The sequence below is a fragment of the Typopeltis vanoorti genome, chromosome 22 (assembly GCF_054136105.1).
Source record: "Typopeltis vanoorti isolate ZY-2024b chromosome 22, IOZ_Tvanoo_1.0, whole genome shotgun sequence".
In the NCBI taxonomy this organism is placed as follows: Eukaryota; Metazoa; Arthropoda; class Arachnida; order Uropygi; family Thelyphonidae; genus Typopeltis; species Typopeltis vanoorti.
This window is the reverse complement of record NC_143570.1, coordinates 33,278,614-33,304,656: the sequence shown is the minus strand read 5'-3', so window position 1 is coordinate 33,304,656 and position 26,043 is coordinate 33,278,614. Positions and strand designations below refer to the sequence as shown.

The following is a 26,043-nucleotide window of genomic DNA, read 5'->3' as shown; positions in this document are numbered from 1 at the left end:
GTAAAACTGGAGAGAGCAATAGTTGATAAAGATGATGTAGACATCCTGCAGTATGATTTAAATAAAGTGGGTAAAGGATAATGATTGTCAATGTAATGTTGCCAAATGTAAGGTTATGCACTTCAGGTTGAAAAGGTTGCTTATGGTGTACCATATTGATGGTATTGGTTGCAGGAAAATGACGAGGATAGAGACTTGGGGATAATGGTGGATAAAGAGTTGAAGTTCAGAGGACATATTGCAAAAGTTTGGTGAAATAGCCCAACGAATTAGTTGGATGTTGAAGAACACTCTAACAAGTAAAGATAAGGAAGTTATTATCCCTCTTTATACGAGGATAGGTTAAAGGTTTGTGGGTTACAAAGTTGGTTTAGTTGATAGGCAGAAAAGAGAACTTAAGTTAAAAGGCTTGCATAAAATTGATGCAAGTCAAATTTTTCTATATATAACAAATAGAGAACTAGGTGCCATCTGTGTTAGTTGTGTAAGATTGTGGTTAGTAGGGGTGTGCAGACCAGATTTTTTACATGGAGAACGGTGAGTGAGTGGAATAGTTTGTCACAATTAGTCGAGTTCCCTAACGGTGAATGGATTCAACAGAGGTATGATAGGATGTGTGTGTATGATGTTGATTTGGGTCTCCTGCAATGAGTCTCTGGACTCCATAGAGATGCCATAAATAATATATTTTATTTTTGTCTGTTTTCGTTTAGGAGTGTCCCTTATTTTAAATACATTGACTTTTTACTCGAGAATTCTTAGGGTATTATAATATTTTAAAGGTAAATATAAGCAGATTAATAGAGGAAGAAATTTTGCACATACATTGTTTGGAAGTTAGGATGTCTTCTTTCTCCATACTTCTGCTGTTTGCTGTTAAGAAAGGGGGGGGGGTGTTTGAGGCAAAGTGGGAAGATAAATTAGAAAACCTTTTTTTTTTTTTTTTAAATAATATATATGCATTATTATATTTAAGAGTGCTTTTTGGGGAAGGGTTATATGGGAAATGGGCGGGGGAGAGCGTTAATGGGGTGTGAGCCATTTTGATCCTGTGTCGTCATCGAAACATTGGAGCCAATATATTTTAAAATGTTCCGATGATGATATAGGATCGAAATGGCTCGCACCCTGTTAACACTCTCCCCCATCTCTGTTTCCCATATAACCCTTCCCCAAAAAGTGCCCTTAAATATAATAGCGTGTGTGTGTGTATATATTATTTAAAATAAAAAATAAAAAAAAAAATTAAAAAAAATGGGTTTTCTAATTTATCTTCCCACCTTGACTCAAGCACTCCCCTCCACGTTTCCGACCCCCCCCCCCCTTTTAAACAGCAAACAGCAGAAGTATGGAGAAAGAAGACATCCTAACTTTCAAACAAGGTATGTGCAAAATTTCTTCCTCTATTAATCTGCTTATATTTCCTTTTTAAAATACTTATAATACCCTAAGAATTCTTGAGTAAAAAGCCAATGCATTTAAAATAAGGAACACTCCTAAATGAAAACGGGCAAAAAATAATAGTTTAAGAGGAGTAACATGGGAATTTCCCAGAAATAATACCTACCTTTTTATTTTATTTTTTTCACCCAGGTCAGTCTAATATAAACAATTAACAAACCATTTAGATTTAGCTTACTTTAGTGTCATGTAGCTTGTGCCCTGTGCACATGTATGTTTTCCTGGTGATGACCTCAATATAGAGGTCAAAACGTTGAGTGTTATTTGCTTAATTGTGAGTAAAGTATTTACTCCAACACAAGTGTTCTGCCTCCGTAAATTCTACAGAATGAATGCTGACCATATGCTAATATGTCTCAATTTTTATAGAAAAAATTTCTATAAAAAATTGAGACATATTAATATGCATATTCAAGTTTTAATTACCGTAGTTACTGTTAATTGTTGAGTTGATTATTAATAGTGATAACTGATTGATATCAGTTATTACTGAATTTCTGTTAATTATTAAGTTTAATGAGTTATTATAAAGAATGAAGTTAATTGATAATACATTAAGAACTGAACTATTTTAAGATGTTGGTCTTAAAATAGCTCAGTTCATTAAATTGAAGCGATGTCTTTATTCCTTTCCCTATCAGTGTTCATCTGATCATTGAGATAGTGAGAATCATCTTAGATAAAGCAATTGCTTTATTCTTGAGCTGTGTTAATAATTGGTGTGGATTTTTATATAAAAGATATTCGTAGATATTATCTTAATATTATCCTACCATAGAGATGATCTCTGTTTCTAACAATTATTTTTTTTAATTCCGAGTGTACCTATGTATTATTATATGCACAAGGGTTCTTCACTCCACTTGGTGCAATGACCTTAACTCTTTCATTCAGAATCCAAATAATCACTGACTCAAGACCAAAATACAAAATAAACACATTTAATAAAACAAAAACAATATATATACACTTTAAACAAATATTACATAACTAAATACAAATTAATTGGACCAAGGCCTTTTTAAAATAGTCTTACACTTAAGACTAAACACTTTGTTTTCAAAATGACAAAATGTTCATAGCCAGTTTCTCTCTCTGTCAAGGCCCTTTTCCAAAGATATATGACTCTATTCTTCATTTACCAGGATCCTTTTTCATCAATCATGTAGCACACATAAAATCTTCCTGACTTAATTCTGTCTCCTTTTAGTAGAAATAATAGTTAGATCCGGTGTCCTTAATAGAGATGGAACTTTCTAATCGGAGTTTTCTCAAACATTCCTTTAGAACATAAATAGCAACTTCTTCTTTTATTCACTAATTCTTATTGACAGTCTTACTCTTCCAATTAAAAAAACTTACGGCAATAAGATTTCCTTTTCGGAATCTACTATAAATCTTTCAATTAGTGTTTCCTCCAATATTCCGTTTAAAACGCATATAGCAATATTTTCTTTTATTTATCCACATACTTATTTTACGTTAAAACTTAATAGTTCCACGATTCCTTTTTCGGAATATACTATTAATTTTCTTCCAACAGTCACATAAAAAAAAACTTAAGTTACTCCGAATCTAAATATCTGCTGGCCTGTGTTCTAAATTCCTTCCGAACGCTATCTTGTTTACTCTCCTGTTGCTTCGATACTGAACTTGTCAGCTGTCAATCACACATCAAACTTCTTGGCGAGCATGTGCACTCCTTGAAAATGGCAAGCAAGAAACTAAATACTGTATAATGGCTGACACGGTTGTTTCCGTTAGTGACAAGAGAGAATGCCTTCATGAAAACACAAAACTTAATATTTTAAATTACATCAAAATTCCTGTAAGTAATAAGATATCAAATCTGGTAAGTACATCAATTTTTAAACTTCTTTACATATCATTTTTGACAAAACAATTTCATAATGGGCACATCGCAAGTGCTGACTGAGTGTTATAAAACTAATAAACATTCTAACATAACCAATACATAAAAATATTCAGAATTTAAAATTATGATTATTTTTACTTCTGCCAATCAACAAAGCTTATTCCACTTGGGCATCCAGAGGGTAGTGATCCTCAGGAATGTTGAAGACATCAACAGGTCATCAGAATTCTATAAGTGGTTCAGTTCGGTTCATTCTTTTAGTAACTTCAGTGACTTTGAACTGAAAATGATTGACAGTCAATTGTTACCTCATACAGATTAAGGAACATGCCTGCCTTCAAATAGCATTGTTCTGAGTGTGTTATTTGTCTTAAGCTCCCACAAGCAATCTTTCGATATTTATAAATCAGCATGAGCTAATTACAACCTGATATTTTATTACGAGTTTTTTTTGGCATTCCTTAAATTGCTTTCATTGCGAGTTAGTTTTTCTTGGTTATTCCTTACCAGACAGTGTTTCATTGAATTAATAAATGATTAGTTTATTTTTTAAGAGATAGTTTTCAGTTTTTCAGACATTGCATCAATAACATATGTATTTAAATAATTACTCCAGTTACCATAGTTTAAATGCAAGTCCTCATTTTCCAAAACTTTCACAGCATTAGACAGGACTGTTAGTTTAAAGAAACACTGACAGTAGTGGAATTTCTTTGTTTGATTCAGTAATTTTACCAGATATTTATGACAAATGTATTTTGTAGTCTTGTTTTTGAAATTTTTATGATGTTTAGTGTTAATAAGGTATTTCTCAGATGAAATTGTTGGTTACAAAAAGCAGTTGTCAAAAGCTTGCATCTACTATTCTTTGTTGTTGTTCTTTGCACAGTGAGGTTATAAGTTTGAATTTGGAATATTTAGTGTCTCAGGTACTCTCACTAACTTTAATTATTAAGGCTTGATAATAAAAGATAGCAGGACACTACTTTAAACAGGACACTTCTATAAACTTCTCATTTTTAATTTCAGGTTTTAGCCCAAGATGTCAAAAAGGAGAATCCTCTCCAATTTAAGTTTCGTGGTAAGTTTTTCCCTGAAGAAGTATCAGAGGAACTTATACAAGACATAACAGTTGTAAGTAAATTTTAAGTAATCTTTTTTATTTATTTATTTTTTTTTTCTTTCTCCCAACCTGCTTTTAGAAAGCTAAAAGTGGTTCTATTAATGTTTGTTTTTGACTGAGAAGCAAATGTTTTGCTTTTCTATTTAGAGATTTCCATAATGATCAAATCTTGTTTTGTGTGTACTAACTAAATTAATCTTTTAGCCTAGTATTTTTATGCTGATTCTAAACTGTCTTAGGTCTTTAGATTTGGCTACGTGGAACAAAGTTACACACTTTTTGTCTTAAAAAAAAAAAATCAACTGTGCCAGTTATATTAAAATGCTTACCAGCTTGCCATTTATGTTAACCTCTTTGTAAATAGACTTTTTTTTTTTTTTTTTTTAACTGGGTGTCAGATACAAGAGTTCAATCCAACAGTGACTTAACTATTATTTTTGGAATCCAAGAAATGATTGGAGACCAAATAAAAAAAAATACAGTTAATGAAACTATAATATAACTATATATGTGGTAAATAACATTAAATTAATAACTATAAAACTATTTGAATCGAAGGCCTTCTAAATTAAAACTATACTTTGAAATCTCCTTTATCTTTAGTGGATAAATTCATTCTCTCTGATTCTGTTAATGGCTTGCTTGCATGTACTTAATCATTCTATCAGAGTGAAAATTTCGTTTTCACAATAAATTCCTGCAAATAAATGTTTATTATTCAGTTCTTTATCAGACCTTTATTCAAATTATAAAACTTATTAACTTCTCTGGGACTATTCAGTGTTTCCTCATTTAGCATATATTGTTCCATTCATCCTCACTGTTTCACTGAGTTTTCTTACCTTAGGCAATTTTATTTCAAGAAGCCCAAATTATAAATTCTTTTATAGAGAAAAGGTTTCTTTACTACTTTCTAAATATTGTATCAAAGTAGAGCCTCTTCATTAAAGCCACTTTATAGTTCATCACTTGTTCTGATAAAATAATTAATATTACCTGCATCTTTGAGATAGAAGACAAAACTTCTCATTTAGTGTTTCTTTGAACATTGAAACAGAATGTCTATTTAGTGTCTACTTTATTTACTATTCACACTTTTCCAGTGATTCACCTTGCTAGGATTCCCTTTTGGAATCCCCTATTAATATATTCTGACTCTCATACATTAGGAAAATATTAATAGAGGATTCCTAAAACAAAATTCTCTGGTCTACATTCTCAAACTTCCACCTTCTTTCTTCTTGTTTGATCCGTTACCCAGTTATCAAATATCTGTCTCAGCTGTCAATCACTCTTCTGTGAGTTTGTACACTTGTTCAGCTAAGTGGTAAGCGAGAAATTAATAATGGCTGTCACATTATCATTGTTGGCAAAAGGAGTGTCTTTACGATGAACAACAAATATCACAGTACACTTAACAAATGTGAAATAAAATATAGAACCATTGAAAAATTGTTACAGATATCCAGTAAGTACAATTAATCTAAAATACATTTCATTCTAACATTTTCTTATCGGGCACATTGAAGTGCCAATTATATGTGGTTGCAAAACCAAAGCTAATGAAATTCTAACATGGAGAAACAATTGTAAAATGATTCATAATTTTCAATTGAAGATTTTTACCACTTCCTGTCTGAAGGTTCGTGAATACCTATGGTACCTAAGGTATGGATGAATTAAGTATTTGTCTATTTTTCTTAATTTTATATGTGCATTTTTTGTATGTTAATTTTTTTTTTTTTTTTTTTTTTTTTTTTTTTACATAATCTGGAAACCCTGCGGTAGAGACCAAACATGGAACTTTTTCAAGTCATTTGAGGCCTCCAATAAGCAAGGCAGCAGTCTCACACTGGATGATGAAATTCATTTTCCACTTTAAAACCTACTACAAATGTCCATGCCCATAGCAGCATTACAATCAACAGACAGCATTGCAGTCTGTTGATTGTTAGATTAGTTAACATCCAAGAATCCGTTTCAGCACTTGAAAAGGAAGAGTTGAAGCTCAGTAGTATGTATTGATTGGAAAGTCCCCCCCCCCTTCTCTCTCTCTCAGAATTTTGAGATATCCATTCTGCATAATATACATACAAGCCAGAGAGAGCAGGTGCAGTTTGCAATCATGATACTCTTTTCTTTTTAATTGTCTTGGCTTGAATGGCCAACAAATGACCATTCAACATATGCCAAAAAGCATAAGTAATACTATTATAACCCTAAAATGTACCATAGGAATTGAATTTATATGGTACGTTTTAGGGTAAAAAAAAGTTTTTGTTGTGGGTTAATAAGTGGCTCGATTCTGCAACTTCTGTAGCCAGAAAACAGCCCAGATCTTGACCCATTGAGAATTTGTGGTACCAAATGGAAACTGAAATACACAAGAAGCTAAAAACACTTTGGGAGTTCCAAGAAGCCATTATAAGGGTATAAACCATCAGGAAATAGGTTTTATCAATGCCAAACTGTACTAAGGCAAGAGGAGGACCCACAGATATGAGAGTTAAGAGAAAAATTAGCAGAGAGATGGCATTAATTATTGTAAAATAGCAAAATATTTTATCAATGAAGGTATTAAGAACTTGACATTATTAGCATTCAGGAATGTGAGCTGGACTGATCTCATTGGGTATGGTCACTTAAACAGAATGGGAAAGTAAAGGTTTTCTAAAGAGGTGTTTGGCAGGAAGAAGACACAGAGGAAGGCCAAGATTTTGTTAGATTGATGGTGCTTTAGAAGCTTGCAAATATGAAAATATTGATGTTATGACATGACTAATTTCAAGGAAAAACTCAAAAATTATAAATTTAGTTTTTGAGTATATTCCAGATATTAATGAAGTTTGTCTCAGATATGACAATAATTCTCTTACAGAACATATGAAGAATTTTTAAACAGATTATCATTTATTTTCTTAACCATTATGTTAATGCCAAAATCATGTGTGGTAAAAATTTGAGAATATATCAAACTTATTTTTCAAGAAAACTAATTCTAAAATTACCTTTCAATCAGTATTAATAGTTATTTTTTATTACTTCAAGACAGTTTTATTCTCAGAAGAAAAGAAATAAAACCCACTTTGAAAATGAAAGTAATCATGTTTCTCTGCAAAACGTATAAGCAATTATTAGATGTTGCTCTGTTCATGTAGTTATTCTTGACCTCTGGCAAGGTGGATTTCAATGAAATTCACTACTTGATCTTTACAAACTTTGCCAAGCCGCCTTAGTTTTTTGTTTCACAATTAGTTTCACTAGAATGTCGTTATTGGTTAGTTTTGGTTTCCATCCAGGTGTAATTATTCAGGCTGATAGTTATAATTTTATGCTTTCACTGGCTGGATGAAATTTGGTATTTAGGATCTAATAAATTTTTGAATCATCTGTTTGTTTCCATCAGATTATTTTATCAGTTCTGATTGTGATGTTACAGAGTTATATAAAACAATGTGTTAAAGCATATAGTTTCTAAAACTGTGCAGAGCTTTCCAGTTAAGTTACATGAATCGATTTTAATTCTGAGATATTTAAAAAAAAATTGAACTTATCTTATAGAAACTTTTCTATCTACAAGTGAAAAATGGCATTCTCAGTGATGAAGTTTACTGCCCACCTGAAACATCGGTACTCCTTGCATCTTATGCAGTGCAAGCTAAATATGGTGATTATGGTCCTGATACATATAATCCTGGATCCCTTGCAAATGATAGACTGCTTCCACAGAGGTGTGTGTATATATTTTTAAACTCTTCCTTTTAGTTCTTTCTTAGCATTTGATATGTGATGGTAATCATATCTGTCCCAGGCTGGAAAAGAAGGGAAATATAATAAATGAAACAATTAGAATGAGAACACTACTTCAAAAATACCACAACAATAAATAAATGGAGAATTTTGATAAGTGTGATCATTTTAAAATCACCTTATTCATTAGCCGATTTCAATGCTTGCCTGTTAATGTGCACTATATAACCATGCTGTTTTGGGGTTTTAAAAGTAGTATTAAATATAATATTAAATTGTATCTATTCACTTAACTATGTATTATATTGTCCTCTTAAATAATCTTGTATCAAGTTTTTGTTAAGCTAAGTTTTAAATAGCCTTTATAACAACATTTTTATGAAATTGATTAAAAAAAAAAAACACTTAAGGATGGGTAGAAGAAAAAAGTCAACTGCAGTTATTTAGTGAGCGCTACTTAGAACAAGTAGCACATAAAATACTAAATACACTTTTTTACCTAATGAGAGAAAATAGCTAATCCTTTTTGTGCCATGGTCATTCCTTTTTCGGTAAGTGCATTTTCTTAGCATATTATAGCAATATTTGCTTGTTTTTATAGAAACAGTTGTGTAATTAGTAGGGAAACTTAAATTTATTCAAATCCCATAAACGTTAGACTTCCTGCTTCTAAGATAGTCATTCACCTTTTTTCACTGAAAAAGGGATGACTATGTCACAAAAGGGATTCTCAGCGCATATAATGCATTGGAAATGTTGCATGGACTGAAATCTTTTTCAGTATAGAAAAAAAAAAGAATATCGGGGCGGGGGATAGATATCAAAACGTCAATCTACCTGTCGTGTTATGCCCTGACAGTCATGTCAGTTAAGTCATGATGTAGACACTGACACTTTATTTTATACTTTCTTTACTGAAAATGTGCAATGCACCTTAATTGAAAGTACAGGGATTCACCTGAAAAAAAAACAACAAAAAGTAACAAAAATCTTGAAGTTTAAACTTTGAGTTGACAACATTGTAGGTTAGCAGACCTAAAACATAATGAAAATAAATTAGAAAGATTAAAAGTAAATTTAAAAATTGTTCTAACAATTAGGGATTTCTATGAATGTAAATTTTGAATCCCAAATCCTTTCTTTTAGTGTTGCATGGTGATCAGCATTCATTTTAGAAATTATGGACTTAACAGCCATGTTATAAATAGCTCTTTTAAATTCCCGACGTTTTGATCTTCATATTAAGATCATCTAGAGTATATACAAGGACAAGATGAGTTACATTACACACAGTAAGCTAAAGAAATAATGATTTGATCACCGGTTATTCTACTGGCATGACCTCTAGTGGGGGAAAAAAATAAAAATACAAATTAATTATTTAGAAACTACATCAAAGCTAAATTCTATTTAAGAAAACATGAGAAAAACATTCTTATATATGGTCTTCTTTCAGTAACAATGATGTCCCATTTTTAACATTACAATTGTTATTTTTGATTTAGGATTTTGGATTACCTACAGTTCTGTTTATAGTTAACTCTTAGAGAGAGAGGTTCCGTGGGTAGAATATGTCCCTTCCATATGCTAGGGATTTTTAGACCATCATTATTGTTCAGATTGGGGTGGTTGATAAGAATCTCGCAGGCTTCCTTAAATTTGCATTCTTACCATGTTTTGGTGTGGTGAAAACAACTGGTGCTTTTCCAGTCAATTCTATGTAAAGTGTTCAGGGCATAGTCAGAAAGGCCAGCTTCACCATAGTTATTATTTAATGTGTCATTTATGTTCCCATTTTTGTCTGATAGGAATTGTGCATCCTGTTTTCCCTATATGTGGTATATTACTATATTACCGGTGTAATAAATACGGTATACTACAGGGTGGGCCAGCTTAGGGAGTGGGTCTTTGGATGAGTTGATAAGCTTTTTAATTTTGCTGGAGGCTTAAAGGTGGCTTTGACGTTGTGTTTTTGTAGTATTCTATTTTTTATCTGATGTCCCTTTAATGTAAGGAATGGTTATAGTTTTATTGTAGTCTGGTTTATCTTTGTTTTTAATTGAGGTCTTGTGGAGAATTTTGTTAATAGTGTTTTGGCTGTAACCATTTTTTAGAAAATTATTGCTGATAACTTTAAATTCATCTTTCAGAGCTTGTTCATTGGAGTAGATCTTCAAAGCCCTGTCTTTTAGAGTATTAATGACACCTAGTTTTTGTTTTGGGTTGTGGTAGAAGTATATATATTGGCCAGTATGTGTTGGCTTCCAGTACGCAGTGAAGGAAAGACTGCCAGAAGGAAGACGTGTGATAAGTGTATCTAGAAACGGAAGTGTGTTCTGTTTTTCAATGCCCTGAACACTTTACATAGAATTGACTGGAAAAGCACCAGTTCTTTACATCACACCAAAACATGGTATGAATGCAAATTTAAGGAACCCTTTGAAGTTCTTATCAACCACCCCAATTTGAACAATAATGATGGTCTAAAAATCCCAAGCATATGGAAGGCACATATTCTACTCACAGAACCTTTCTCTCTAAGAGTTAAACTATAAACAGGGCTGTAGGTAATCCAGAATCCTAAATCATAAATAACAATTGTAATATTAAAAATAGGACATCATTGTTACTAAAAGAAGACTATAAGAAAGAATGTTTTTCTCATGTTTTCTTAAATAGAATTTAGCTTTGATGTAGTTTCTAAATAATTAATTTGTAATTTTTTTTTTTTTTTTTTTTTTTCACTAGAGGTCATGCCAGTAGAATAACCAGTGATCAAATCATGGTTTCTTTAGCTTAGTGTGTGCAATGTAACTCAGCTTGTCCTTGTATATTTGTATATACTCCAGATAATGATCTTAATATGAAGATCGAAACGTTGGGAAATTAAGAGTTATTTATAACACAGTTGTAAAGTCCATAATTTCTAAAATGAATTGAATCCCAAATCAAACAACCAGTAATAAATGAGGTTGCCTTTCATTAATTTTGAAAAGCTATTATTCTCATAAGTGACTGAGATTAGTTTTTTCATAAAAGATTGCTATCAGCTGAAAATGCATCATTAAAGAATTAATTTTCAGTAGAATTTCTTCAGAATCAAAGGGATAGAAGTGCCACAGGGAAAAAAAATGTTACATAGTAAATGTGGGATACTATACATAAAGATTATCTTACAATTTAAGCTGTTAGTGAGCCATTAAAATTAAAGGACATACAGAAACATAGTGTGATATTAGTCAATTATAAGGCTAGATTATCTCTATTATTATCTACATCTTCATGATTATGAAGAACATAAACTTGGTATCAAAATTAAAGATTATCAAGTTTTATTTCATGCTGTTAAATCTATTTTCTTAAATCTTAATTCTCTTAAATCTATTTTCAGATACCTTTTTAAGTTCATTAGATTCCTCTAAATTAATTATAGCTAAGTTATAGCAATAAAACGCTTTTTATGCTGTTTTCCATTGTTCTCTTTGTTCACAGTTTTTAAGTTTCAGCAGTTAGTGATTACCTGCAGATATACAGGGTGTTTCAAAAAGAATGACCTGATTTCAAATAATTACTTATTATATAATTTGATATATAATAATTATATATATATATATATATATATATATCAAACTCTGGGCCAAGGCCGTTCACATGGTACAAGTCGCATTCATTTGTAGTTTGTGGTTGCAGAGATATACAATTTTCAAATTGGGACGTTCTTTTTGAAACACCCTGTATATCTAGAAAGTTTTTTTACCTTGAGTATAATATATGTTAAAGATGCCAAGCTATTTTAAACCTGGTTTTACTCCATTTCCCAAGTAAGCAAACAGACAAATAAGTCAAGTTTGTGTCTGCAAGTATTGCAAGTCTAGGTGACTCGCAAAGTTGTGCAACTCGTGGTAAAGGTGGAATAAGCTCTGATCACTATTCTTAATATTTACCTTTAATGCAAAACCCATCTCCTTGAGGAGATGTATGATGCTGTGCATTAAAGGCAAGGGACCACTACCCAGACCGGTTTCGACCATTATTGAGGTCTCATCAGTGGGAGCCAGGCTTAGAAATACCGAGGTTAAGTAATACAGGGCTTATAAGTATTTTACCAAAACAAGTTACCATAAGGTGCTTTGACCTTAGTAAAACCAGGTTTAAAATAGCTTGGCATCTTTAACCCTGTATATTGTCATCATCAAATTCCTGAAATTACCCTTGAGAGGTGTACTAGTACAACATGAAAAACTTACATCATCACTAACTTCCTGTCTACAATTTTCCTCCAAATCAATTGGTTACCTGTTAAGACTCCAACATTATAAATATTATATTTCTGTCTTTTAAGGCACTTTTTACTATAGCAATCCACCCATATCATGAACTTCCTCTGGGTCTTTTTCCTGCCAACCTGGAAGAGAACACTTGTTTTGCTATGCATTAAAGTTACCAAGAAATTATATACTTCGTTTAATCCTTTATCCAAGTGTAATCAAACTAAGTTTGCTCCTGAAGTATTTTCAGGACTAGGGCAACTCAATAGAAGCTAATGACTTCACATAACTTGCTTTAGTATCCCATAATGCAAAGCGCATATCCTTGTGGACATATATAATGCTATGCATTATGGGAAGGGTCACTACCCAGATCGGTTTTGACTTTTATTGAGGTCTCATCAGTGTGAGCCAGTTCCAGAGGTATAATACCAAGGTTGAAGTAATGCAGAAGTCATATTTTCATATACAAGTAGCCAAAAGGTGTCACACCTTATTATTAACATACTTCTTTATCCAAGTATATAATTTCTTGTATCTTTAATTATAGTATAATCAAGTGGAAAAACTTACAACAATTATCTATAATCCAGAGTATTTTAATAATAAAATGCGACACATGGCTATTCATATATGAAAATATGACTTCTGCTTTACTTCAATGTTAGTATCACCTCTGGGTCTGGCTTCCACTGATGAGACCTTAAAAAGGTTGAAACTAGTCTGGGTACTGACCCTTCCCATAATGCATAGCATTATACATGTCCCCAATGATATGTGCTTTGCATTATGAAATATTAAGGCAAGTGATGCGATGTCATTATATACGAGTTGTCCTACTCTTAAAAATATTTCAGGCACAAACTTTGTTTGCTTACACTTGGATAAAGGATTAAACCAAGTATATAATTTCTTTGTATCTTTAATTTATAGTATAACCAGGTGGAAAAACTTCCAAAATCTTGTTTTGCTAATCTTTCCTCTCCCATTCTGTGTAAGTGACCTTACCACCTGAGATTAGCACTGCTAACACATGGAAAGTTTTTTTCCTAATATCCTCGTTTTTAATATGATATTGCCATTGATGCCATCTGTTCATGCCACTAATCTTTCTCAGGGCTCTCATATCTGCGGTCTCTAGTTTTTGGTCAAGTGTTTTATTTCTAACCCACTCTCAGATCTATAAGTTAAAATAGGTTTCAACACTGTGTTGTATACAACTAAATTAGTGTTTTCATTAATTTCTCCTATTTCATATAAATCTATTCGATTGACTTCCAGCCACACCAGCTTTGTTGATTCTATTGTCTATTTTCATATTCAATTTACCATCTTCACTAAAAATCGTGCCTAAGTAGCTGAAATGTTCTATTGTTTTATAGGTTCTCCATTCACAATTCAGTTGATATTTTTGGCGTTTCTGCTGATTTTCATTGTCTTTGTCATGTTATTGCTGATTTTCATATCAAAGTTATTACAACAGTTATTCAATTTAGTCAGGGAATCTTGCAGACTTGTACTGGATTTGTTTAAAAATATAACATCTGCTTAAAGCAAAGAGCTGACATTAACATCTCCAATTTTGATATCAGGTTTAATATCACTTCATAATATCCATATAGATAATGAATAATAGAGGGGATAATATACATCCTTGTCTGACACCAGGTTTAATGTTAAACCATCTTCCTATACTTCAATTCTGATTGCTGACCACAACTCAAAAAAAAAAAAAAAAGAAAAGAAAAGAAAGACTATTGCTTGATATAATGCCCCATTGACACCATATATCTAGCATTTTGAATAGCTTTTCTCTTGGCACCCTGTCATATGTCTTCTGCAGGTTTACAAAACTGAAATAGAGATCTTTGTTATATTCCCACGATTTTTCGTAAAGTGAAAATCTGATCCTAACAGCCTCTGTTTGGCCTGAATCCAGCTTGATCTTGACCAAGCTTCCATTCCACAATCCTCAAGTATATTTGCATAAATCTTACCAGGAACACTCAGTAGGGAAATACCTCTGTAATTCTCGCATTCAGTTTTATTTCACTTTTTATATATGGTACAATGAGAGCTCTACTGCAATTATCTGGAATTCATCCCTCTGTTCAGGCGTTCTGAACTATGCAGTGCAGCCACTGTAAGACATACCTCCATACTTGAGCATTTCTAGTTGAATATCCTCTACTCCTGCTGTCTTTCCACATTTCAGGCTTTTGATGGCTTTTTCAACTTAGACTATGGATATGTATTCCTGATCGCATGCCTGTCGAGTGTTTTTTACTGCTGTGTTGTAACTGATTGTTTCATTTAGCAATTTTTCGAAATAATTGCTCCATACACCAAGGATATCTTTTTCTCTAGTTTTCATGTCGCCTTTATCATCTCTAATTCCTTTTACAGTACTCTTTCCACCATTTGAGCTTTTTCAGCAACCTTCAGAATATCTTGCCGTGCCTTCATATTTATTTTCTTGCCAGTCTTCCCATTACTTTTGCTTAGCTAGTTTTACAGTGTTTAGCATTCTTACATTTGTCTCTGTATTCTCTAAAGCACAAGCTAACTTATACACAAGGAAGTCTTGATATGCTTTCCTCTCTTCCTTCACTGCCCCTTTGACTTCCTATGTCCACAATGGAGCTCTAATTTTTCTATCCTTGCAGACAACCTCACCACATGCCTCTCTGGCAGAATCAATGTTTTATGCAGGATGTGAAGAATCTCCAAGTTTTGGTTTCTGTTCTCAAACTCTTTCATTTTTTCTTGAATAATGTTTGTGTATTTAGTCTACAGTTCACATCTGAGACCTAGTCAACTTTTGTTTGTTTTATCTTACATGTTCTTCTTTTCAATATGATATTCAATTTTATACTGCTCAAGACTAAATTGTGATGTGAAGAAAGTATTTTCTCATTAATCTTTGTAAATATTATATCAGCAAATTCTTATTAAAAATTCATCCCTAGAAAAAAAAAAAATTTCTTCCTTGCTTTCTCATCTTTGAATGTATTTTCTTTCATTTCTGCAGTAGTTCTCACCATATATGATTAGTAATGTGCCTTCTGATATTTACATCATATAACGTTAATGAATCGGACTGTCAGTCACGTAAATTACAGTTCTAGCACAAAATCATCATCAAATTCCTGCCATGTACCCTCAAGGGGTGTACAGGATATGATAGTACTACATGAAAAAATTACATCTTTACTAACTTCCTATCTACAATTTTCCTCCAAATCAGTCTGTTACTTGTCAATACTCCAACATTATCAGATCTTATATTTCTATCGTCTAAGGCACTTTGTACCTTATCAATCCACCTATATCTTGGTCTTCCTCTGGGTCGTTTTCCTGCCAACCTGACAGAGAACACTTGTTTTGCTAATCTTTCCTCTCCCATTCTATTTAAGTGACCATATCACCTGAGATTAGCTCTGCTAACGCATTCCTGGATGCTGACAATGTCAAGTTCTTTCCTAATATCCTCATTTTTAATATGATATTGCCATTGATGCCATCTGTTCATGCCTATAATCTTTCTCAGGACTCTCATATCTGCGGTCTCTAGTCTTTGGTCAAGTGTTTTACTTCTGACCCAGCTCTCAGATCCATAAGTTAAAACTGGTTTGAACACTGTCTTGTATCCAGCTAATTTAGTGTTCCGACTAATTTCTTTCTTATTCCATATGAATTTATTCAATTGACTTCCCACCATACCAGCTTTGCTGATTCTGTTGTCTATTTCTATATTTAATTTACCATCTTCAGTAAAAATCGTGCCTAAGTAGCTGAAATGTTTTACTTGTTCCACAGGTTCTCCATTCACAACACATTTGACATTTTCAATGATTCTGCCTATTTTCATTGTCTTTGTCTTTTTATTGCTGACCTTCATACCATATCTATTACAACAGCTATTCAATTTAGTCAGAGAATCTTGCAGACTTGTAGCGGATTTATTTAGAAGTATAACATCATCCGCATAAAGCAAAGAGCTGACATTAACATCTCCAATTTTGATATCAGGTTTAATACCACATTCCTTCATAATGTGATCCATATAGATAATGAATAACAGAGGGGATAATGTACATCCTTGTCTCACACCAGATTTAACATTAAACCATCTTCCTATACTTCTTTCAATTCTAACTGCTGACTTACAACTCAAATAAAGACTAAGTATTGCTTGATATAATGCCCCATTGACACCATATAACTGCAGCGTATTGAATAGCTTCTCTCTTGGCACTTTGTCATATGCCTTTTCCAAATCGACAAAACTTAAATACAGATCTTTGTTATATTCCCATGCTTTCTCGACTATTTGTCGTAAAGTGAAGATCTGATCCTGACAGCCTCTATTTGGCCTGAATCCAGCTTGTTCTTCACCAAGCTTTTCTTCCACAATTCTTCTCAACCGTTTCTCAAGTATACTTGCATAGATCTTGCCAGGAACACTCAGTAGGGAAATACCTCTGTAATTCTCACATTCAGTTTTATTTCCCTTTTTATATATGGGTAATATGAGAGCTCTACTCCAATCATCGGGAATTCGTCCCTCTGTCCAGGCTTTCTGATCTATGCAGTGCAGCCACTGTAAGACTCTCATACCACCATACTTCAGCATTTCTGGTCGAATATCATCTACTCCTGCTGCCTTTCCACATTTTAAGCTTTTGATGGCTTTTTCTACTTCAAGTATAGATATGTATTCCTGACTGCATGCCTGGTCAGTGTTTTTTACCACTGTGCTGTCATCACTGCTTGTTTCATTTAGCAGTTTTTCCAAAGTAATTACTCCATACTTCAAGGATATCTTTTTCTCCTGTTTTCATGTCACCTTTATCATCTCTAACTCCTTTTACAGCACTCTTTCCTCCATTCCTAAGCTTCTTCAACAACCTCCAGAATATTTTGCCACCTTCTTGATATTTATTTTCTATATTCTTGCCAAAGTCCTCCCATGACTTTTGTTTAGCTAGTTTTACACAGTGCTTAGCATTCTTGCATTTGTCTCTATATTCTCTAAGAGCACAAGCTGACTTATTTGACAGGAACTTTTGGTATGCTTTCTTCTTTTCCTTCACTGTTTCTTTAACTTCCTATGTCCACCAGGGAGTTCTAATTTTTTTTATCCTTACAGACAACCTCACCACATGCCTCTCTGGCAGAATCAATCAATGTTTTCTTCAGAGTTTGCCACTGAATCTTCATGTTCTCAAACTCTTTCATTTTTTCTTCAATAATCTTTGTGTATTTTAGTCTACAGTTCACATCTGAGAGCTGCTCAACTTTTATTCGCTTTAAAACTTTCTTACATGTTATTCTTTTCAATATGAAATTCAGTTTTATCCTGCTCAAGACTAAATAGTGATCACTTCCAATTTCAAATCCTCTGTACACTCTGGTGTCCTGCACCAGGGAGAAAACATCACTATCAACAATAACATAGTCAATGAGACTTTTCTTATTCCTAGCCTTTTCTCTCCATGTGAATTTGTGCACATTTTTATGTTGGAACATGGTGTTAGTAATAACCAGTCCATGTCCTGAGCAGAAATCGAACAGATATTTACCATTATTATTAGCTTTGCTCTTTTCTCCAAATTTTCCCAAAATATTTTTGTATGTCTCACAATCATTTCCTACTCTGCTATTTAGATCCCCAACAAGGACCAACTTTTCCTTTTTCATTGTGTCAGTTGCTTTTTCTAAACCCTCAAAAAATTTCTCCACTTCTATCTTAGTAGAACCTTCTGTGGGACCATAGGCACAAATAAGTCTCATTGTCCAGTTCCCCATTCTCATATTTGCCCACATTACTCTACTTGAGACTGACTGCCATTCAAGAAGATTAGCCTCGTATTTTGTGTTGAATACTATGGCTACTCCTTCTTTTCCTTGATTGTCATTGCCTGAATATAACATTTTGTATTTATTGCTCAGAAAGATCTCACCAGTTTTGGTCTTTTTTTGTTTCAGTCACCCCTATTATGTCGATCTGGTACTTATCTAATTCCTCAGCTAGCTCCATTTCTTTGCCATTCAGGCTTCTTACGTTGATAGTACCGATCTTTAACTCTGGTGATGTTGAGTTGGGGTTTGTTTTCAGATTTGTTCCAGTAGCTGACTTTTCGCTGTTTGCCCTGGTTCTCTGGCGAAAACAACAGGGGCCTTGTTTAACCGGGCGACCCCCCAGCAGGCATGAAATTTTGTCATGTTGTACCATCATTCAATATTTTGGTTTAACCAGTAAGAATACAATTTGGTCGGCTAAATCCCAAATTGCCAGCCCATCCTCGTCCGTTCAGTATCCAAGTAGATACCCAACAGGGTGCACCACGAGAAGGTGAGGATTGGACATTAGGTCAGAAGCCCTGGTCGGTTCTCCGCATTCCTTTTAAAGGCTATGTGGCGTTCTCCTCTCAGTTATACAGCTTTGACCCTTAAGCACCCCTCTTCAGAAACTTCAGTTTCTGAAAATCCTGCACCATGATTTTTCAACTTTAATTTTTTGGGGAAAAGTAGGAGTTATATTTGAGTAAATACAGTACTTCTTGCAGTATTTCTGAAAAAGGCATATGGCAAGTCCTAAGACAAAAGTTGAGACACTATAATGGTATGGTGTAAATGTGAGATGTTAAGTAATACACTATCTGTATTTGTATTTAAGGTCCGTAGTATTCAAGGAGGCACAAGAAGATGGTTAATGTTAAATCAGGTGTGATATAAGGATACACACTAATTCCGCTGTTATTCTTCTGTACAGGTCACATAAAGGAAATGGCATTAGGTGGGATATCAAAATTGGATATGTTAATCTCAGCTCTTCAGTAGGGAAATACCTCTGTAATTCTCACATTCACTTTTATTTCCCTTTTTATATATGGGTACTATTAGAGCTCTACTCCAATCATGGGGAATTCGTCCAGAATTCCTTAACTAAATGGGATACCTGTTGTAACAAATTTGGTATTGAAATCAGCGATAAACAGCAAGTCAAACTGTTGTACAGAAAGCATAGTTTTTGAGTATGAAAAGAAACTGGTTCTGCATACTGAACACCCAAGAATTCTATCTAGGCTGCAAGTAAAAGAAAGAATGAATATGAAAGAATAACTCTTCTAAATGCAGAAGAGGTTGTTCAACTAATGAGTGCCCATTTTGTTTAAAAACTATCATCCTGGTGTAAGTGACATTGAGCTCACTGTTACCACTTCACAATGAAGAAACCCGGGTGTATGAGGATAAGGTATTAGACCTGATGCACAAACTGAATAAGAATTCAGCAATATTGACTGAAGGGATATCGGCACGTGTGCTAAAAGAGTGTTCAGCTGAACTAGCTATTCTTCTGATCAGGCTGTTTATGAGTCTCAGAACAGGGAAGATTCTGCAGGAATGGAAAGAATATATAGATAATTCCATTGCACGAGGGTGGTGCAAAGACCGATATATACAACTGTCGCCCAATTAGTATCTCAGGAGTGGTGAAATTTTGGGAAAATTTTTAAATCATTTTAAAATTTGTTTTAGCAACTTGCTCACATTCTATAACAATGTTATCATTGAACTAGACAAGGGGAATGGATACACAATTGATATCTTTGGATTTTGCTAAGGCTTTTGACAGAATACAGCATGGTAGACTGTTGCATAAATTGGAGAATATGGATTTGTATTATAGAATATGAGCGAGAGAGGATGGCTGATCTGACAGATATCCATAAGTGGTATATGGGGAATGTGAATCTGCAAGATTTAAGGTAACCTATGGTGTACCACAAGGATCAGGATCACTTGGTCCACTGTTATTCAATCTATACATTAACGATATTAGGAAGGATTTGACAAGTGACATACAGCTATTTGCTGATAATGCAAAGATAGGTAGGGTAATCAGGAATACTGCTGATATGCAGTACTTGCAGAATGATTTGAATAGACCGGGATTGTGGGCATGGGAAAATGGATGTCAGTAAATGTAAAGTCATTCACTTGGACGTGATTTCCGATGTCGTATTATATTGATGGGATTATCCGGTTAGTTTGGTAGCATTTTCCCCGTGAAGGATAAGAATTTGCTGTTTTAAGGATACTTGTGACATGAGACTGAATGATAAATGCACGTAAACACAAGAAAGATATTTAATTAACCAAATATTTCAGTCTGGAAATAGCAGACCATCTTCAGTGGTATTGCAAGAACAGTTTTAAAAAATTTTATGCTTAATACTTAGTGATATAACATCATGCAGCATGTTCTATTTTTAACGATCTATTGTTAGTATTCTAGCTTGTATTTTTTAAAACTGTTCTTGTAATACCATTGAAGATGGGCTGCTATTTCCAGACTGAAATATTTGGTTAATTAAATATCATTCTTGTGTTTACATGCATTTATCATTCGGGATTATCCAATGCCATATTATATTGGTGGGATTATGCTCGAAGAAACTGATGAGGCTAGGGAACTTGGAGTGTTAGTAGATAGGAAGTTGAAGTTCAGGGATCATGTAGCAAAGATTGCAAATACGATAATTGCAATGCTGAAATGAACATTCACATGTAAAGATAATGGTGTCATTTTGCCTCTTGATAAGACCTCACTTGGACTATTGTGTGCAGGTCTGGTATGCTGGTTTCCATTGCGATTCTGATATATTGGAGAGAGTGCAAATAAGGATGTTAAAAATGGTATCAGTATTATGGAATGCTGATTATGAAGACCGATTGTGAATTTGTGGACTGCAGACACTAGCAAACAGGAGGGATGATATGATTGAGGCTTACAAACTTCTTAAAGATTCATACAGGATTTCAATTGATGGAATTTTTCAATTTATGGAGGATGGGGAAAAGAACGAGGGCATGCTTGGAAGCTGAGAATGAATGCTGCTAAGAAGGGGGTGAGGGCTAGATTTTTCTCTCATAGGGTGGTGCGTGATTGGAATGGATTGCCATTGGATGTTGTTAGTGCAATCAGTGTGTGAGAATGAATTCAAGAATAAGTATGATAGTTGTTGCATGTAGTATGTGGTGGCCTCCCTCGATGAGTCCCTGACTCCCTGGAGGTCTCTCTTAATAATAATAATAAAACAATCTGCCTCCATAGTGCAATTGGAAGAATGACAGTATGTTGTTCCCTTCAATTGAAAAAGGCCAAAGTTCGATTCTTGTCGTGACAAGAGAAATCTTTATATGGGTTTTTTCATTTGAAGGCGATCTCATACTGAGGTAGTGTGATTTTCATCTCACATACACATAATTTGGCCTTGAGACCACATGCAATTTACAGACAAAAATTACTATTGATGATGGTAGATAGTAGATGGCATTGGTGTAGACAATGATGGTAGTTGTGGTTTGCTGTAGTTGGTGGATTAAGTGGTAGAAACAGAGTTGCAGAATAGGTGCATTCCCTTGATGAGTCTTTGGACTCCTTGGAGTTGTCACCTAATAATAAAATAACCACTTATGAATATAGGCAAGATGCTCCTTATTGGGAAACCTGCAGAACAATTGAAGTATGTCAGCTATTCAGGCACAGTTTTAGTAAAGATGGCAAATTAAATATAGAAGTAAACAACAGAATTAATAAAGCAGGTGTGTTAGGAAGTCAGCTGACTGTATATAAGACTGTGTTCAAACTAATTTTAACTTGTGTATCTGAGAGTTCGGTTAGAAATAAAACATTTGATCAATGATTGAAAACCACAAATATGACATTTATTTAAGTTAAGGGACATTACATCCCATATTGTTTCTTAGCCGAATGAGAAACTCAGTTTCATGCCGAATATAGAAACTATATAAAGTTCGGCGATTCCAAGTGTAAGCAAATATCTGGATAGTGCAGCACCTGACCCATTTGGTAGTGGAAACTGAGGCAACTCATAGTAAGGGTGGAGCAAGCTCTGATCACTATTCTTGGTATTTGCCCATAATGTGAACTTAGCTCCTAGGAGCTGTATTACTGTTCCACATTATGAGAGAAGTCACTACCCAGACCGGTTTCATCTTTTATTGAGGTCTCATCAGTGAGTAGGTACTTAATTTAAATAAGTTCATGTCGCTGAATTGAAGCCTTTGGCTCTTCATATAATTAGTAATTTATTAGGACACCTTCTTGGCATTCTCATAGAAGGGATGCAAGTTCTGTTCGCTACAAACTTGGTATTAACTGGGTCTACCTACTCACTGATGAGACCTCGATAAAGGTTGAAATCGGTCTGGGTAGTGACCTTCTCTGATAATGTAGAACAGTAATACAGCTCCTAGGAGCTAAGTTCATATTATGGGTAAATACCAAGAATAGTGATCAGAGCTTGCTCCACCCTTACTATGAGTTGCCTCAGTTTCCACTACCAAATGGGTCAGGTGCTGCACTATCCAGGTATTTGCTTATGCTTGGAATCGCCAAACTTTATATAGTTTCTATATTCGGCATAAAACTCTTTGAGTTTCTTATTCGGCTAAGAAACAATATGGGATATAATATTCCTTAACTTAAATGAGTTCATTTAATTTTTCATTTCATTCAATTCGCTGAATTGAAGCCTTTGGCTCTTCATATAATTACAAATATGACAGTTCTGGGAAAAATTAGTAAGTAAGCAGGGGGCATCAGTGGCAGAATCATATTAAAAATGAAGATATTAGGAAGAAACTTGACACATTAGTATATTCTGGAGTGTGTGAGCAGAGTTAACCCCAGGTGGTATGGTTACTTAAACAGGTGGGAGGGAGGAAAAAGACCCACAGGAAGACCAAATGGAAGTGAATTGGTGCAATTAAAAATGTCTTAGAAGACCAAAATATATAACATGACAATATTGAAATCATGATAGATGAGAATAATTTGGAAGAAAACTGTTAGCAGGAAGTTGGTAATAATGTAAACTTTTCTTGCAGTACTACCATTGTATCCTGTAAGTCCCTTGGGGATACATATCAGGAATTTGCTAAAGCTGAGAAGGTTAACTTATTTCATATCTTTTACATACTTTGTCTTGAACCAGTCTGAAGATATTATTATCACTAGCAGTATAGTGACTTTTCTAGTCTGATTTCTCCACATGAGTTTACACATGACTTTGTTGGAATATAGTCTTAGTAATGAATGCCATTACTAAACATTTTAACATGGCATTGGTGCTTTGGCTAGGATTATTTTGGTAGCTTGTTGTAGCAAGTGAATTTACTATAGTTTTTTTTATGTGCTTGCAGTTGCATGTAAAGGGATGCTAGGTAGTTGCTGTTCTTATATTAACAGGTGCACCTGAAAGTGAAGGAAATGATAGTTGCCAATTCACTGGAGCAGTGACCAATAAAGTACCTGTAGAATAGACAGTACTGAACACAGCATTTGTGAGATAGAGGTTGAAGTGAACCCTGTAAGAGCAGGATCATCAGTGAGCTTAATTACTTGCCTCTAGACAGCATCAAGGATTTTAAGGGAAGTTTTAGGTGCACCACTGCAAAAATGTGAGCAGTGTTCTAAGCATGGGTGGGTTTGGGATATGTGAATAGTTAGTTGGTTGGATGTAAAATAGCCTTTTGAACATAAAAGAATGGCTAGTTTCTTGGATGTTAAGGAGGCTACTGATGTGATGTGTTTATGTCAGGAGAGACTGGAGTTAACCTTAGTCCATGCAGAGAGATCTAAACTTTCGTAGTGATTTGTATGTTACTGAGGAAAAGGGTAGATAAGCTGAGGTCTCTTTTGCAAGAGAAAAGGCAAGGCTGTGTTTTTGTTGCCTTGAACATGACAAGGTTGTCCTTGCCTCATTGAAAAATGTATGAAGGTCAATGTTTAAGACACTGGTTACAGATCTTGTGGCCTGGAACGTTAGAGTACTGCATGGTTTATCAAATGAGTAGAGAGTACTGTTGTCAGCAAAGCTATGGGTAGGATTAGTGGTGATTGTGAATAGGTCATTTAGGTCACCCAGGAAGAGATGATCTCATCTCTGAGGTCAGCTGGGTTGTAGATAATAGTTTTATGGAAAGCAATACGAGGTCAGAGTAGTTATTAGTGTTCGGAGACTGGTAAATGCAACAATTGAATGTTACTAAATGAGGCATTGAAATCTTGTCTCATTTAGTAACGTTCTCTGAGCCAGAGAATGCTTGCTACTTTTCTTCAACTGATCCATTCTCTTGGAATGGGTAGACTCCCCTGATTAGGTGTAATCGGGAAGTAATGCAACTGGTATGTCACTCCTTTGCTGCATCCTCTAAGGGAGAGTGTTTAGGCCTCTAGATGTGTGTTCATGGGATTGGTTTGCTTGTTTTGAGGGATGAAAAACTTTGCGTTTCTGGCAGAAAGACCAACTACTTGTATACGAGACTATGTAACTCACCATTTTGATTGAAAAGACCTAATAAAGGTTCCTTGCATCATGGATTGGTCTATACCAGTAATTCCCAACCTTTTTTGGATCGTGTCCCCTCCTCAAAGAGTTTGATATCCCCTCTAGCATAATAGTCAACCAAGATCTGAAAAAGCATAATATAAATAGGTACTTCAAATTAAAAAGAAACATAGGTAAAACTGCTTCTAATTTGAACTTTCTTCAGTAAATATAAATTTTATATTACACTTTGTATATTATAAACAGGGGTGCTTAAGGGTCAAAGCTGTATAACTGAGAGGAGAACTCCACATAGCCTTTAAAGGAATGCATAGAACCGATCAGGGCTTCTGACCTAATATCCAATCCTCACCTTCTCGTGGTGCACCCTGTTGGGTATCTACTTTGATACTGAACGAACGAGGTTGGGCTGGCAATTTGGGATTTAGCCGACCAAATTGTATTCTTATTGGTTAAACCAAAATAAAAAATGATGGTACAACATGACAAAATTTCATGCCAGCTGGGACGTCGCCCGGTTAAACAAGGCCCCCGTTGTTTTCGCCAGGGAACCAGGGCAAACAGCGAAAAGTCAGCTAATGGAACAAATCTGAAAACAAACCCCAACTCAACATCACTAGAGTTAAAGATCGGTACTATCAACGTAAGAAGCCTGAATGGCAAAGAAATGGAGCTAGCTGAGGAATTAGATTAGTACCAGATCGACATAATAGGGGTAACTGAAACAAAAAAGACCAAAACTGGTGAGATCTTTCTGAGCGATAAATACAAAATGTTATATTCAGGCAATGACAATCAAGGAAAAGAAGGAGTAGCCATAGTATTCAACACAAAATACGAGGCTAATCTTCTTGAATGGCAGGCAGTCTCAAGTTGAGAGATGTGGGCAAATATCAGAATGGGGAATTGGACAATGAGACTTATTTGTGCCTATGGTCCCACAGAAGGTTCTACTAAGGTAGAAGTGGAAGAATTTTTTGATGCTTTAGAAAAAGCAACTGACACAATGAAAAAGGAAAAGTTGGTCTTTGTTGGGGATCTAAATAGCAGAGTAGGAAATGATTGTGAGACATACAAAAATATTTTGGGAAAATTTGGAGAAAAGAGCAAAGCTAATAATAATGGTAAATATCTGTTCGATTTCTGCTCAGGACATGGACTGGTCATTACTAACACCAT

The 26,043-nt window shown here is 34.3% G+C and overlaps 1 protein-coding gene across 1 annotated transcript in view; it reads left to right on the top strand.

Moving 5' to 3' along the window:
• LOC150094290 (moesin/ezrin/radixin homolog 1-like) overlaps window positions 1-26,043 on the top strand; it is a 216,448-nt gene that overhangs the window by 47,496 nt on the left and 142,909 nt on the right. The window contains exons 5-6 of the mRNA XM_090412297.1: window positions 4,367-4,471; window positions 8,022-8,191. Of these exons, the coding sequence (XP_090268423.1) occupies window positions 4,367-4,471; window positions 8,022-8,191 (275 nt within the window). The remainder of the gene's footprint in view (window positions 1-4,366; window positions 4,472-8,021; window positions 8,192-26,043) is intronic.